This window comes from Neopelma chrysocephalum, unplaced genomic scaffold (assembly GCF_003984885.1).
Source record: "Neopelma chrysocephalum unplaced genomic scaffold, ASM398488v2 Primary Assembly neopelma1_185284, whole genome shotgun sequence".
NCBI lineage: Eukaryota > Metazoa > Chordata > Aves > Passeriformes > Pipridae > Neopelma > Neopelma chrysocephalum.
Window position 1 is genome coordinate 2,907 of NW_020938668.1, and position 15,840 is coordinate 18,746.

General features: G+C 66.3%; 1 protein-coding gene across 1 annotated transcript; it reads right to left on the bottom strand.

The window, feature by feature from the left end:
- Window positions 1-523: 523 nt before the first annotated feature.
- LOC113962819 (dematin-like) lies at window positions 524-12,022 on the bottom strand. Its single transcript, XM_027673591.1, has 17 exons — window positions 11,916-12,022; window positions 6,109-6,172; window positions 5,802-5,858; window positions 4,958-5,032; window positions 4,645-4,800; window positions 4,473-4,517; window positions 4,239-4,350; window positions 4,076-4,132; window positions 3,850-4,002; window positions 3,654-3,763; window positions 3,462-3,567; window positions 2,732-2,793; window positions 2,555-2,603; window positions 1,914-1,921; window positions 1,609-1,668; window positions 1,429-1,509; window positions 524-1,337 (listed from the first exon to the last, which is right to left on the bottom strand). The coding sequence occupies exons 3-17, from the start codon at window positions 5,817-5,819 to the stop codon at window positions 1,224-1,226; spliced, it is 1,206 nt and encodes a 401-aa protein (XP_027529392.1). The 5' UTR covers window positions 5,820-5,858; window positions 6,109-6,172; window positions 11,916-12,022; the 3' UTR covers window positions 524-1,223.
- Window positions 12,023-15,840: the final 3,818 nt, after the last annotated feature.

The following is a 15,840-nucleotide window of genomic DNA, read 5'->3' on the forward strand; positions in this document are numbered from 1 at the left end:
TAGCAGTGAAAGGCAAGTATGGGCCAGTGAATTCCCGATAAATTACATTCTTTACATCCCAACAAGGTCTAGCGGCTGGAAAGTGGCTGGAAACAGAAACCGGGGAGCGTGTGGGGGGGAAAAGGGGGGTGCGGGGGGAGAGGGGTCCTGCCCAAAACGTGTGCGGGGAGAGGGGAGGGGTGTGAGGAGGGGAGGTGCTGCCCGGTGCCGAGCCCTGCCTGCGCGGCCGGAGAGGGGGTGGTGGGCACAGGGACACTGCCCTGCCCTACCCAGCCCCCCCTGGTGGCCGCGGTGCCCATCGAGCCGTGCCCTGCTCCAATCCATCGTCCCAGTTCGTCGTTGCCCAGTTCATCGCCCCAGTGCCCCCAGTGCATCCCCCCCCCTTCCCTCCTGCACCCCCCTTCCCCTCATGTACCCCCTCTCCCAGTGCATCCCCCCCCCGTGGGCACATCTGCCCATGGAAATGCACCGGGAGCTGCCCCAGGGTCCCACTGAGACACCCCCCCCCCAAATTCATCCCAGGTTCTCCCCCTCACCCCCCTCCCAGCCCTGCCCCGCTCCAGCCCGGTGCCAGGGGGGGGTTGGCAGTGTCCTTGGGGGTCCTTGCTGCACGGGAGGGACCCGGGGGGATGTCAAAATTGAGGAGGGGGGGCTGGAGTGGGGCTGCAGTGGGATGGCAGCCTGGTTTTTCCCGGGAGAACATCAGTCTGGCAGTGAGTCGGCCCCCGGGCTCTTCCCAAGTCTCAGGGTGGCAGAGGGGCACTCTAGGGGGTCACAGAGGCACCCAGGGGGCACAGGGACACCCAGGCTGCGGGGGCTGAAGGCAGCAGACCCCCCAGAGAGGAGGGAAACCCCCTCCCATCCAGTGCCCACCCCCCGGATCCAGCGCGCTCCCGGCCGGCTGAGAGCAGAGCCGGGCACTGCCCCTGCCAGCAGCCCCGGGGGGGGGTTGTGAGGGGGGGCAGAAAGGGGGCACAAAGCCCAGAGACCCCCCCAAACCACCCCTCCTGGCTGAACCGTGCCTGCCCCGGGGCGGGGGTTGCCCCGTCACCCCTTGACCAGGCAGGTTCGAGCCCCCCCCGATCCCGTTTCCCATGGGAGGAGCGAGGCCGGGAGGGGGGGGGGCAGATCTGGGGGTGTGGGAAAGGGGCCCTAAAAACCGGCTGAGAGCCCTAAAGCGGGTACACGGCGCGACACGGACTGAGCTCGGGGCCGGGCGGGGCTCAGAAGAGGAAGGCTTTCTTCTTCAGCTCGTTGCGCTTCCAGAGGGCCAGTTTGCTGAACTCCTCCGGGGGCATCTCGAAGACCTTCAGGAAATCCTCGGGGGACAGGTGTCTCTGGGGGGGGGGGCAGAGGGGACGGTGACAAAGTGCAGGGACCCCCCGTTGCACCCCACCCCCCCAAAAAACCCCCTGGCACGGCCCCAACCTCCAGCCTGGTCCTGTCCACGCCGGGCGGCAGCTTCACGCGGCCTCGGTTCGTCACCATCAGCATCTCATAGGGGTAGATCTGCGGGGGGAAAGGGGGGCACACACGGCTGTAAGACCCTCTCCCAGCCCCCTCCCAGCCCTGCCCAAGCCCCACAAGGCCCCCCCCGGCCCCCCCCACCTTCTGCTCCAACATGCTGGGCAGGGAGTTCCCTCTGTCCATGCGCCCGCGTTGGCCGTTCTGGGGGGGGGGGGGCAAAGCCTGGGGTCAGCCCGGCCCCCCCTCCCCAAAGGGCTGCTCTCCCCCAGCTGAACCCATGCCAAGGTGGTGGGCTCCAGCCTGGCATGGCACAACCCCCCTCCCACCTCCAGCTGGCCCCTGGCCCCTCTGGGATCAGTCCCAGAGGTGGCTCCAATGTCCCCCCCGTCCCATCATACGTCACCCTCTCGCTGGGTCTCCGTCCTGGCAGCCAGGTGAGTTCTTACCTGCAGGGCTGGCAAACAGAGAGGAGCAGGGCTCAGCCCTGGCCACCCCCGTTGTGACCCCCCCAGCACCCTCCCCTGGGTGATTACAAGCCCTCAGATGTTGTTCTCCAGCCTCTGCTGAGCCCAGGTTTGCCACAGCACTCCCAATCCCTTGGGACATCCCCACATCCCCCCCAAACATCCCACTTCCTCCAGGACAACCCCATATGTCTGGGATGTCCACACACCCCCTGGGACACCCCCCTATCTCCAGGACATCCATGAATCTCTGGGACATTCCCACATCCCTGGGACATCCCCACATCCCCTGGGACACCCCCACAACTCCAGGACATCCCCACATCCCCCCACACATCTACACATCCCCTGGGACACTCCAACATTTCCAGGACATCGCCATATCCTTGGGGCATCCCCCCATCCCCTGGGACTCCCCCACAACTCCGGGACATCCCCATATCCCTGGGACATCCCTACATCCCCTGGAACACCCCCACAACTCCAGGACATCCCTACATCCCCTGGGACACCCCCACAACTCCGAGACATCCCCACATCCCTGGGACATCCCTCCATCCCCTGGGACTCCCCCCACACTCCCGCTCCCAAAAAACAGCCCCGTTCCATGGGCTGATCCTCACCTGGACTGCTCTTCTCGCTCCCCGCCGAGCTGAACTCTGCTGACTGGAGCTGCAGGGGGACAGGGGACAGGGGACAGGGGACAGGGGACAGGGTCAGAGCAGGGCCACCCCCCGAGCCTGTCCAGGGTGGGACATGACCCCAGAAGTGCGGGGGGGCCGCTGCTGCTGCCCACTCACCCGGGTGAGGGTGCTCCTGCCCGAGGCCGGCAGGGAGGAGCTCTTGTAGCTCGTGTGAAGGGCTGGAAGAGAGGAGAGATGGTCAGAGGGGCAGGCAGGGAGCTGGGAGGGGCAGGCAGGGAGGTGGGAGGTACAGGCAGGAATGTAGGAAGCATGGGCAGGGATGTGGGACCTGTCAGGGGTGCGGGCAGGAATGTGGGAGGTACAGGCAGGGGTGCAGGCAGGGCTGCAGGAGCTGGCAGGGGTGCAGGTAGGGATTGGGAAGTACAGGCAGGGGTGCAGGTAGGGATGCTGAAGAGCAGGCAGGGATGTGTGAAATACAGGCAGGGGTGCAGGCAGGGATTGGGAGGCACAGGCAGGGGTGCAGGAGGTATGGGCAGGGGCGTAGGCAGGGATGCAGGAGCTGGCAGGGGTGTAGGTAGGGATTGGGAAGTACAGGCAGGGATGCAGACAGGGATTGGGATGCACAGGCAGGGATTGGGATGCCCAGGCAGGGATTGGGATGCACAGGCAGGGATTGGGATGCCCAGGCAGGGGTGCAGGAGGTACAGGCAGAGGTGCAGGTAGGGATTGGGAAGTACAGGCAGGGATGCAGGCAGGGATTGGGATGCACAGACAGGGATTGGGATGCCCATGCAGGGGTGCAGGAGGTACAGGCAGGGGTGCAGGCAGCCAGAGCCAGCGGGTGAGGCAGGGAAGGGCCGGGCTGCGGGAGGAACACCCCACGTACACGTGTGGAAGGGTGTCCGGTCCGGCAGCGAGCGGGTTTTTCTCCGGATCGGGAGAGATTTCTCCATCTCCTCCTTCAGGATCAGCTTCCCGAGGTTGGAGGTGACCTGGGGACGAAGGGAATGTTCATTGGGAACAACATCAACCCCCCCAAGCCCCTCCCGAGGTGCCACCTGCCCACTCCGCCCCTCACCTTGCTCAGCTCCTGCTTCTGGAGCTCCCGCAGGTTCTTCATCTCCTCCGTCAGGTCCTCGTCCTCCTCCTCCCCTCTCTTGGAGGCCATCCGCCTCCTCCATTCCGTCTCTGCGGGCACAGAGGGGGTGTCAGAGCCCTTCCCGGCACCCCACGGGGGTCTCTGAGCGGGATAAACCCCCCCCATTCCCACCTACCCACGACGGCCAGGGACGGGGGGCACGGCCAGTAGTCGGTCTCGATCTTGGCGGGCTGGTTGGGGTCAGGGGGCTGCGCCGCTGGGAACTTGGAGGATTCGATGATCAAGTCCTCGATGAGATGCTTCCCGTGGTGGGCGCTGGAATGGTGGTCTGTGGGGTGCAGGGGGTGAGGCAGTGCCTTTAGGGGCGCCCCACCCCAAACAGACCCCACACACACACTCACCTTTCTGCCGGTAGATCGGGGGCTTCTTGTATATGTTGAGCTCCGTCGTGTCGGTCTCTGGAAGGAGAAGAGGGGTTGGGGGTGTTCAGGGACCACCAAGGTGGGTTTGGCAGTGCCAGGGGGGCCGGTTGTTGGGGGGATCCAGGTGCCAGGGGGGACATACCGGGTCGGTGGAAGTGCTGGACGCTGCTGCGGGTGGAGGAGCCGCCCTGGCGCGAGGTGGGCACGGGGGTGCTGGTGGGGGGCTGCCGGCTCTCCAGCCACTCCCGGATGACCTGTGGGCAAACAGAGGAACAACAATCAGCCAGACATCCCCTCCCCCAATTCAACATTGCCCCCCCCTCCTTCTCCTCCCCGGAATTCCGCCCCTTGCATCCCAAGCGGTGCCGTTACTCACCTCCGGCGACGGAGGGGGAGAGATGGATTTGGGAGACAGGGAGCGCTGCGGGGAGGCAAGAAGCATTTTATTCCACTTTATTCCGGCAACCCCACAGCTGGGATTCCTCCCCCCCCTCCATGATCCCTCCCCTTCCCCAAAAACACCCAGGGCTGCCCAGGGGCATCCTCACCTCCCGGCTCCGGGGCAGCTCCACGTGCTCCATGAGCGAGTAGGTGAAGTGGGGTTCGTAGATCATCAGGTCGGGGCGCTCGATGTCCAGGATCGCCTTGTCCTTAGGGATGGCAGCCAGGTCCTTGTATCCCAGGACCTCGTTGTCCATTTTGGCCTGGAAAGGAGGGAAAACGCCTTCATTTGGAGCGCGGAAAGGGAATATTCAGGAATGGGGAGGGCTGATGTTTTCCGTGGCCCTGCCAGGGTGATGGAGGGGGTTCCTGTCCCCACGGGTGGAGGGATGTGGTGGGAAGGTGGGAATGGCTTCTTACCACGATGCTGGAGGGCGACCCAGGAACGCTGGATCCACGGGAAGAACAGACGCTCCCAGGGGAGGTCAGTGGCTGCTGGATGGAAAAGGAGACATTTGAGGCCAGGAAGGGGTTCAGGGTTGTGTTTGGGAACCCGGGGCGTGGCAGGGGGGCCAGGGGACAACCACGGTGCCCATGGACCTCAGTGCCCCGGGATAAAGATTCCTTGGGGATTTCTGGGTGGGCACTGGGGTCTCCTTTGCTCCTCTGGGGCAGGGGACAGTGGCTTGGCCAGGACACGCTGCCACTAGATGGTGCTGCCAGGCTGGGCTGGGAGGAGGAGGAGGAGGAGGAGGAGGAGGAGGAGGAAGGCAGAGCCCTCCTAAGGGCATCCCATTCCCACACATCCTTGGCCACCAGCCCCTGCCCTTGGCCACCAGCCACTGCCTGCATGTCCCCAGCACCCTGCCTGCACCCCCAGCACCCCTTCTGGACCCCCAGCACCTGCTTGGACCCCCAGCACCCTTTCTGGACCCCCAGCACACTGTCCTGCACCCCCAGCACCCTTTCTGGACCCCCAGCACCCTGTCCTGGACCCCCAGTCCCTGCTTGGCCCCCCAGCATCCTTTCTGGACCCCCACCCCCTGCTTGGACCACCAGCACCCTTTCTGGACCCCCAGGACCCTTTCTGGATACCCAGCACCCTGTCCTGGACCCCCAGCCCCTGCTTGGACCCCCAGCACCCTTTCTGAACCCCCAGCTCCTGCTTCGACCCCCAGCACCCTTTCTGAACCCTCAGTACCCTTTCTGGACCCCCCACGTCCTGCCCACATCCCCCAGGACCCTGCCCACGCCCCCCCCTTACCTTCTGCAGTCTTTCCATTCAGCTGTGGGCAGGAGAGGTTGTGTCAGTCACAGGGTCCTGTGGGGACAGCAGAGGGCTGGGGGCACAGCCAGGGTGGGCACAGAGCACCCCCATGTAGGTCAGGGGCCAGGTGCCCACGTCCCACCACCCTCCTGCCATGGGGCAGCCCCCCAGACACCAAACCCTAACACGGCACGAGGCCGGCACAGTTCCCCCCCCGCCAAATATCGCTGTGCTGGCAGCAGGACAGGCTTCTCGGGGGGTGCCACTGTCCCCCAGGCAGGGGGGACAGGAGCGGGGCACTCACCGCTGCCTCTGTGGCTCCACATCCCTCTGGACGCCGACACCGGGCTGGGGCTCGGATATTCCCTCTGCAAGGGAGACGGGAGAGGTGACGGTGACTCACAGGAAGGTGGAGCTCCACCTCATCCCCGCCGCTGTCCCTGCGGACCCCAGCGCCCGGCCGTGTGTCCCCTGCCCGTGGCGGCTGCCTGGCGGCTGCTGACGGTGCTGGCAAGCGGGAGCAGCGGGAATGACGCCCTTTTGTCCGGCGGCCTCGAGAAGGCTCCAGCGGGAGCGGGACGGGTGTGCTGTGCTCAGCCCCCCACAGCCCCCCGGGGCCTCGGCCCTCCCTGCGCTTTACACCCACAATGCCGCGCACACAAAGGGGAAAATTCCCCATTCTCCTCAAAACTTCTCCTCTCAGAGGGGGGGAGGGATTTGGGAAAAGCCTCGTGCGAGTCGGGCAACAACAGTGCTGGAGCCCTTCGACCTCAAACCCCAACCCTGGGGGGTGTCACCGCCTCTGGGGATCCCAACCCTGCTGTCCCCCAGCCCCACGGCTCCCAGGACGGGCGAATCACCCCCCGTGGGATGCAGAGATGGAGAAGGGGCAGGTCTGAGAAATCCGGGAGCATCCTCCCGCTGCCGGCACGAGGGTCCAGCCCAACAGCTCCATCCCCCCCCAGCCACAAATGACCCCCATATTCATCACCGGGGAGGGCTTTTAACCCGCTCACCCCCACCCCCAGCACCTCCCAGCCTTCCCCCAGGGGTCTGCAGCTCCGGGGACCAGTGGGACGGGATCGGCCCCGAGCGCGGCACAAGGCGGCATTGTCCGGGCACATCCATGAGCTCACACTTTCCAGCGGCGGGGCCAGGGCAGCCCCCCGGGCCTCCGGTCACACCCCCGGGGGCGTTTGGGACACCGGTGGCAGCGAGCAGATGGATGCGATGGCGGAGGAAGCGGCGGGAGCGGCGGGAGGGGGGTGCGGAGACGGCTGGACGCGGACACCGGAGGGGAAAGGAAAAACAACCCCGAGCCGGGAGGCGAGAAGAGATGCCAAAAAACCTGGCGAAGGGTGCCAGGGCTGCACAACCAGCTCGGCCACGGTGTGTGTGTGTCTGTCCCGTGTCCCCCCCCCCGCGCTGGGGGACGCGGGGACATCTTATCTGGCGCAGGCAGGGAGCCACCGCCCCGATGGCAGCCGCGCTCCCCATGGCAACATCCAATCTCCCCGCGAGCCCGCTGGCAGGTGCCCCGCGTGTTCCCGAGATAAGCGTGTTTGGGATTTTTCCCGGCCAGGAGGGCGAGAGGGAGAGGGGAGGGGGGGGGGGGACACGCCGTGCCCCCCTCCCAGGGCGATGCTGAGGGTACCCAGGGAGCGTCGCCGCAGCGGGGAGGGAAAGGAGCTGGGCAGGGAGTCGCGGGAAGAGTGGTGGAGAAGGGAGGGACGGACAGACAGACAGGACACGTGCCGGAGGGGGCTCACCGGGATGTGGGGGTGCCGGTTCCCCCCCTACCTCCCGTCCCCGGGGCGGGGGGGCCGTGGTGAGGGCTGTGCTGCAGCGGGAAGAGGCCGGTTCCCTCCTCCCCACCCCGAGGAAATCCGGATTTGACTTTTCGCAGCCGCCAAAGCCATCAGTGCCCGGCCCTGGGCCAGGGGCCAGGCTGGGAGAACCCCCCCCCACTGCCCGCGGGGGAGCGGGCAGGGACCCTCCAACCTTCCTCCCCTCGCCCTCCTCCTCATCCTCCCTTCCTCGCCCTTGCCGCGGTGAGGGGCAGGAGCCCCCCGGTGTCCCCGCAGCCTCCCCGGCTCCCCGCCAGCGGTGGAAGCAGGAGGGGACACGCGGGGTCACAAGTTCCCCGAACAGACGGTTCCCGCCAGCCCTGGGAACGGCGTCCGGTGTTTCCCAGCCCAGCCCCGGCCTCCTCCTGCTCCTCCTGCTCCTCCTCCCGACACAAACCCCAAACAAACACAGCCCGGGAGAGGCCCGGAGCATCCTCCACCGGGGGAAAAACCGAGGCACCGCCGCACGTGGGGCCCCACCGGCAACTTGATCGCGACCACGGGAGCACGTGGGTCCCCGACCCGCGGCCGAACGGTGTCCGGTTCCTCCTTTGTCCTGTTTTTCCCTTTTCCATCCCTGCCGGGGCATCTCCCGGCGGCGGGAGCGACCCCGTGCCTATCGACAGCCCAGCCCATCGCTTCCGTGCCACTGCACCCCGCTCGGGGACCCCGGTGGCCTTAAAAGCCACCAGCTGGCAGCGCCTGGCCGCGGGGGTTTTTCCATCCCTGGGATGGAAGGTGCGTCCTGCGGCGGACACGGGGATGCTCCGAGCCTCAGCTCGCCGGGTTGCGGGAGCAGCAACCCGCCCACCCCATCCCGGGGCGGATGGAGACGGAGAGGAGGCATTTCCACCTCCTCGGTTCCTCCCCTCCAAGGAATCTGGGCCAACCCACCCGCTCTCCCGCTCCCTCAGCGCTGCCGGGAGGCTCCGAGCCCTCAGACAAGTTTAGAGCGGGGATACCCGGCCCTCACCCCAAAGCTCCCGGCTGGGGGGGGGTCCGTCCCCGGCCCCCCTGCCCCGCTGGCCACGCCGCAGCCCGCTTTGGGCCGCGGCTCACGTGGCACGTAATCTGGGATTAGAGTGGGATTAGCCTGCTCATCCCGCACGCGGAGGGACCCGCTGGGGGTGTGTGCGGAGGCCGCGCCCTCCGGGGCTCCCCGCGGGGGTCTGGTGGTGCCCCCCGGCCCCCAAAGACCCCCCCCTAGTTCTGCCAGCTCTCCATGAACAGCCCCCATGGATGCCAAACACCGGGAATCTCAGGGCGGGGGTGCCCTGGGCACCCCGATACCGGGCATGGGGCTGTCACAGCGAGGCACCCACCTGGCAGGACAGTGGGGATGCGGCCGGGGGGTCCCCGGGGCCGTGGTGGCAGCTGGTGGCCCAGGTTTTCCCGGGGGAGGCAGGAATTAGCGCTGCCTGAGCCCCCACCCTGCACGCCCACAGCCGGGGGCTGAACCCCCCTCGGAGGTGGTTCCATTCGTGGCCAAGAACTGCGGGGGGGTGGGGGGCGCGTTTTGCACCCCAAATTCCCCCCTCCAGGTAGCCCCCCGATGCTCCACGGTGGTGGGGCCACGGGAGTTTGACCCCTCGGTGCTTTGCCAGGGGGGTTGGATGGGGGGCCAGGAGAGGTTTGGGGGGGGAAAGGCTCCAAAATCCCGTGTCCACGGCAAAACTCCAACCACCACGGCCAGGAATCATCAAAGCCCTTTACGTGGGGGGTGGGATGGGGAGTGCCCCCCCCCTTCAACAGCGCTGAGACCCCACAAGCTCACTTTGCAAGTGGGGCTGGGAATGGCGGGGCTGGGAATGGCAGGGCTGTCCCGGCCTCCTCCCTTGGGATACGCGGTGCCCATGGCAATGTCCCCACGGGAGGAGGGCAGGGGGTGTCCCGGGGGGGTTGTGGAACACTGCGATGCCCCGGAGGGTGGTGGGGGGCGGGTGAGGTGTCGGCGAGGGGTCGGCGATGAAACCCCCTGTCCCCACGTCCCCGCCTCGGGTCACCGCCCTTCCTATCCCCGCGGTCCCCCAGCAAGGGCAGGGCGCGGGGTGGGAAACGGGGAGGACAAGACATGGGGCTCCTTTCATCCCACTCCCCCCCCCCACAAGTCCCCCGGGAGAGCCGGGAAAGAGGGAGCGACGGGAGACGGGAAAGCAAAGACCGGCCGCGGCGAACCGTCCCCCCCTCGCAACCCCCCCCGGGGCGGCGCGTCCCCCACCCGCGTCCGCGTCCCCTCCCCGAGCCCCGCAGCGCACCGGCCGCTCTCTCGCTCACTCACCTACGCGCGGGGACGACACCGCATCCCTCCGGCCGCGGGGCGCTGCGGGGGGACGCCCTTGGCCCGCTCCGCTCGCTCGCCCGGCCACCCGATCGCGCGTGGGGGCCACCGGGGCTGCGGCGGCTGCGGCGCATCCGAGAGCGGTGACGGTGGGGCGGGCGAGAGGGAGGGCGAGCGAGCGAGCGAGCGGAGGAGCGAACGAGCCTATCTGCCAGCGCCAGCCCCGCCGCCCTCGCCGCCCGATAACCGCGCCGGGGCGGGCGGGGGTGGGTTGCGTGGGAGGCTGCGTGGAAGGGGTGGAGGAGCGCGTGGATGGATGGATGGATGGATGGATGGATGGATGGATGGGTGGATGGGTGGGTGGGTGGATGGGTTGGTTGCGTGGGTGCCGCTCGCCTCTGCCCACCTCGCTCGCTGCTGGCTCAGTCCCTTTCCCAACAAGGGGAGAATTAGCCGGCATCATGACGAAGCAGTTATTGGCTCCCGCTCCTCCCGCTTCCCCGGCACAAAGAGGGAGGAAAACAGCGATAACCCGGCCTGCCCCGCTGCCAGGAACAGCCCGGACCCCCGGTGCACCCCCTGCAGCCCCCGCTGCCAACCGGGCACGGCAGCCCCTGCTCCCCCCCCAGCCCCTCGTCGGGGTTTGGGCACCCCCAGCCCCGATCAGGGGAGCTGAGCACCCCACCGGGCTGTGACAGGATGTGGGGGAGTGTGGGGGGCACCTGCCGTCCAACCCGCCGCTCAGGCTGGGTTTGGGGGTGCTGTGAGGGCGGCGCCCACCCCCCGCTGCCCCGGGAGGGGAAATCCGGCAGGAATCTCCATCCGCGGGGCCAGCGGAGCCCAGGGAGGCGCTGAGGACCTGCCAAAATCAAACCCTGGGCTCTGGCAGGGAGAGTTGATGTCCCCTCCCGCACATCCTGAGCCCCCCACATCCCAGGAGTCCTTGGGATGAGCCCCCAGGGCTGGGCTGGGGCAGGGCACGGAGGTTGTGACCATCCCTAATCCCCCCGGAGCCGCCGGGAACACGGGCCTGGCTGAGGATCCAGGCCCCCGGCACGGGAACGGTGCCATGGCTGGACCCCCCCCCGGGGGCGGCGGGGCTGCGTTGGTGCCGCAGCGCTGGGATCCAGCGTCTATTCCCGGCTCTGTGTGGGAGAGAGCAGCCTGCTGACAGCAGCTCCCTCCCCGGGTCCTCTCCCCAGCGCTCTGCTCCTGCTGTTTGCTGCCTCCGTTCCTGTCCTGGCTCAGGGGAGGGCTGCTGGACCCCCTGGAAGCACGTCTGGGGGGATGTACACCCGGGGGGATGCACGGCCGGAGATGGACACGCAGGGATGAATAAATACCTGGGAGGGTGGAAACACACCCAGGGACGCACATCTGGGGGGGATACACACCCAGGGATGCACATCTGGGGGGGATACACACCCCGAGGTGAACGTCAGGGGGGATACACCCCCGGGGGGATGCACACACGTGTCCTTCGGTGCCAGGGCCAGCCCGGCTCGCTGATGCACGAGCAGCCCGCGATGCCGCCGCGCCCCCGTGCTGAGGGGGCTCCTCCGGCCCCAGCCAGCCCCCCGGGGCCGTGCCCATGAATAATCGAGGCCGTGGCCGCCTCCCCCCCCCCACCAACTAACCCAGTTTCTCAAGCATGAAGACGATCGGCAGCGGCTGCTCGGGCGGATTCCACCTGCGCCCGGGGCCGCTCGGGCGCCTGAACCCGCCGTGGCACCCGCGGGGGGCTCAGCACCGACCCCCCCTCCCCAATCCCGCACCCCGGGGTGCCCGCCAGGGAGGAAGGAGTTTGGGAACGCACTTATCCCGCTCCGACCAGCCCCGGCGCGCTCGCAGAGCCCCCCCCTCCCGCCCCCTCCCCGCTGGGTCACCCCCGGTCCCGGCGGTGCTTCCAAAGCCGGGCCTAAGGCAGGAGGATGCCGGGGGGTTGCTGGGGGGGGTGTGTGGGGGGCAGGGGGAGCGCGGCCCTACCTTCAGGGGAGCCCATGGCCCGCCGCAGGCAGCGCTGCCCGTCCGCCGGGAGCCATCCCTGCGCCGAGCATCCCCTCCCCTGCGCCGCACGGCACGTTGCCACAGCGACCGCCTCCCGCCGCAGCCGGCGGGATGGAGCGCGGAGGATGTGCAGGAGCATCCTTCGGCCTCCAGCCGGGGATGGAGGGGGCGCGGGAGCGGCCTCTGGGCTCAGGGAGGGATGGAGGGGGTGCAGGAGCTTCCTTTGGACTCAGAGAGGGATGGAGGGGGTGCAGGAGCCTCAGGGAGGGATGGAGGTGGTGTAGGATTCTCCACTGGATTCAGTGAGGGATGTAAGGGGTGCAGGAGCATCCTTTGGATTCAGTGAGGGATGGAGGGGATGGAGGAGCTTCCTTTGGAATCAATGAGGGATGGAGGGGGTGCAGGAGCAGCCTCTGGGCTCAGTGAGGGATGGAAGGGGTGCAGGAGCATCCTTTGGATTCAGTGAGGGATGGAGGGGGTGCAGGAGCTTCTTTTGGACTGTGTGAGGAATGGGGGGTGTGCAGGACTCTCCATTGGATCCAGTGAGGGATGGGGGGTGTGCAGGACCATCCTTTGGAATCAGTGAGGGATAGAGGGGGTGCAGGACCATCCCTTGGAATCAATGAGGGATGGAAGGTGTGCAGGAGCCTCCCTCAGCCTTGCTGCCCTGCAGGACGGGGCCAAGGAGCATTCCCACATTCCCACATTCCCACATTCCCAGGGGGGACACAGCCCCTGTGCCCCTCTGTGAAGCAGCTGCCTGACCCAAAATTGCCCTATTGCCCCCCTCCTCCCCCCGCCCCCCCAGGGTTCCTGGGTTTGCAAGGGCAGCCACCCTACAGGGGCTGTTCTGGGTGCTCCCCATGTGCCAGGGGACACCAGGCCCTGCCACCCCAGTGACACCCCCAGTCCAGCTCAGGGGTCCCCTCTGTCACGGCTGGGACCCTGTGAGGCACAAGGACTGTGGGATTGGGGTGGCAGTGGGGTGGGGGGCTGACACCCCTCACCTCTGCAGCCAGGTGGGTGCTTTGGGGAGTGTCCCTTTCTGGCTGGGCAGCCCCCCCAGACCCCTCCAGCATCCCCAGGCCCCTCGAGCATCCCACGGGAGAGCAAAGCCTTGGGAAAGGCTGGACACGCTGTGTCAGGGAGAGACACCCTCCAGTGCACTTTCTGCACAGAGGACATTCCCATCCCCACCTCCACCCCCCGCCCCAGGTCTCACCTCAAAAAACAAGAAAGAAGCAGTGTGAGGTTTTCTTTTTTTTTTTTTTTCTCTCCTCCTTCCCCTGCCATAATTAAAAAGGACTCACCCTTCCGAGCCCTTTCTATCCCGGGAGGTCGAGAAGAAAGAGAGGGGAGGAAGGGGAAAACCCTGTAAAGAAAAGAGAGGAAGGGCTTGGGAAGGAGAAGAGAGAGAGAGAAAAAAAAAAAGAAGGGACGAGGGGGGGAAAAATTAAAGCGGAGATTACACAAAGGGAACTCCTCTACCTTTGAAGCTCGGGCTAAATTGGGGAGGGGGCGGCGGGGGCAGGGAGGGTCCGGACCCAGTCGGTTCCTTTCTCAAAGCCTTCTCCTTTCAAGGACGTCTCGGATTCCTGCAGGAACAAGGAGCCGGGGCTGTGGGGCCGAAGGAATCGGGAGGTGGGAAAAAAAACCCAACTCAAATCCCCGCGGCCGCTCGGGCTAATTCCGGCCGCCACACCTGGGCAGCGGCGCTTTGTTCGCCCTTAATTGCCGGGTGTTGCATTTCCCTCCTGCTTTAAAGCTTCATTTAACTCAAACTGTTATAATTTTCCCCCCTCCCCGGTCGGGCTCCCCCCACCCCACCCCATATTGTGCTGGCGGGGCTTTGTAGGGGCTGGGGGAGCCCCGGCTCGGGGATTACGGCCCCCCCAGGGTCCGGCTGCCACCGCCCAGGGCATTGTCACAGGGCAAGGAGATTATGGGGAGGGGGCACGGGGGCGGCAGCCTGAGTGGTGGCCCCCAGAAGGGACGAGAGGGGTTGCCAAACTGGGTACCCGCTCTGAGGGTGGTGGTCTTTGGGGGAACAGGGAGGTACCACACCAAGGGTGATGCCCTGGGGGGAGGACAGGGGGCACCACGGTGGGTACCACACTGAGGGTGATGCCCTGGGGTGGGTGGGGCAGAGAATGGGGGTATCATAGTGGGTACCACCCAAAAAGTGATGCCAGGCGAGGGGAAGAGCGGGTACTGTGACAGGAGTGATGCTCTGTGAGGTGCCAAATTGGGCACCAGGATGAGGGCGATGCCCTTAGAGGGGGAGAACAGGGGGTACAACTCCAAAAATGATGCCCTGGAGGAGGCACAGTGGGTACCACATTTTGGGGAGCAGCAGGTTGGGTGACAGACCAAGGAGGATGCCCTGGTGGGGAACAGAGGGTCCCGTGCCAAGGGTGATGCCCAGGGAGGAAGAACAGAGGTTATCACACTGGGTGATGTTGTGTAAGGAAAAACAGGGGGGTACCACACTGGGTACCACACTGAGGGGGAGAACAGAGGGTACCAGGCTGGGTATCACAGCGAGGGTGAGGCCCTGGTGGGGGGAGAACAGCGGGCACCACACTGGGCACCACACCACAAGTGCTGCCCTGCCCACCAGGATGCAGCAGCCACCTCCAGGACACCAAGTGGGGGGCACAGACAGGGGTGGGGGACCCCTTTTGCAGCCACCTCCACCCTCCATCTGCCCCTGGCACACCCCTCCCGGCTTCCCTATGCCCAGGGAATTGGGTTTCCCCCATCCCACCAAAGCCTCAGGCCGGGAAGGAAAAGACCCCCAGGCCCCGTCAGTCTCCACACTCACTTTTATTTGCCTCAGGGTTTCCTCCTTTACACAAAGAAACTCCCAAGTCTAAATCATCCAAGGCCTAAAAACTGACTCACAAACAGCAGGGCTGGTAAAAACACACACACAAAAAAAAAGAAAAATAAAAATAATCGATAGCAAAATAAAAATCACCCAAAGGCGGTTTCTCTTTGGCCTGGTGGGCACCCACACGTGTCACTGGGAGAGGGCACAGACCTTCCCCTCCAATAAATAACGTGGGGGCTGCGGGGGGTACAAGTGCTGGTCCCAGGGTCTGTGTGCCCGGGCACTCCCTGGACAGACAGACAGACAGACAGACGGGCACCCCACGATCTCCAGCACCTGCCTGTGGTGCCCCGGGGACAGGAATGTGCCCAGCCCTTGGTGGCACAGGGACATGTCCCTGAGGGCCTGGCAAGGGAAGGGGGCAAAGGCACCAAAGTGGTGAATGTGGATCCCATGGGATGCTCCAGGGATTCAGGAGCCCAGTGATTGTGTCCAGGGGGGTTGCTGGGGGGATTGGGCAAAGGCACTGGGAAAGGTGGAACCCCTGGGATGCTCCAGGGATTCAGGAGCCCAGCGTGGGGCTGCAGGGGGGATTGGGCAAAGGCACTGGGAAATGTGGATCCCCCGGGATGCTCCAGGGATTCAGGAGCCCAGCATGGGGCTGCAGACCCCGGTGACTGTGCTCCAAACTCTGCCCTCCCCACCCCGAGGGGGGCAGCCGAAAATCCGGCATTTTCAGAAAAGCAGGGAACAAACACCCGGCGCTGGGAGCGACAGGGCAGGGGCTGGCGAGGCTGAAGGCCGCGAGGATGAGGAGGGCGAAAGGCGCTGGGTGGCGAGCACGGACAGCACGGGACGCTCCGGGGACGCAGGAGCCCAGCGACCACCTCCGAGGGGAGCGGGCCGAGGCGCTGGGTGGGATCCCGCGGGATGCTCCTCCGGGAATTCCGACACCAAACCCAGCCCTCCCCCGGCCCGAGGGGGCGTCTAAAAACCCCGTGTTTCCAGAAAAGCGGGGAAGCCCCCAGGGCCGGGAGCTCCGGGGTTGGGGCGGGGGCGGGTCCGGGCGTT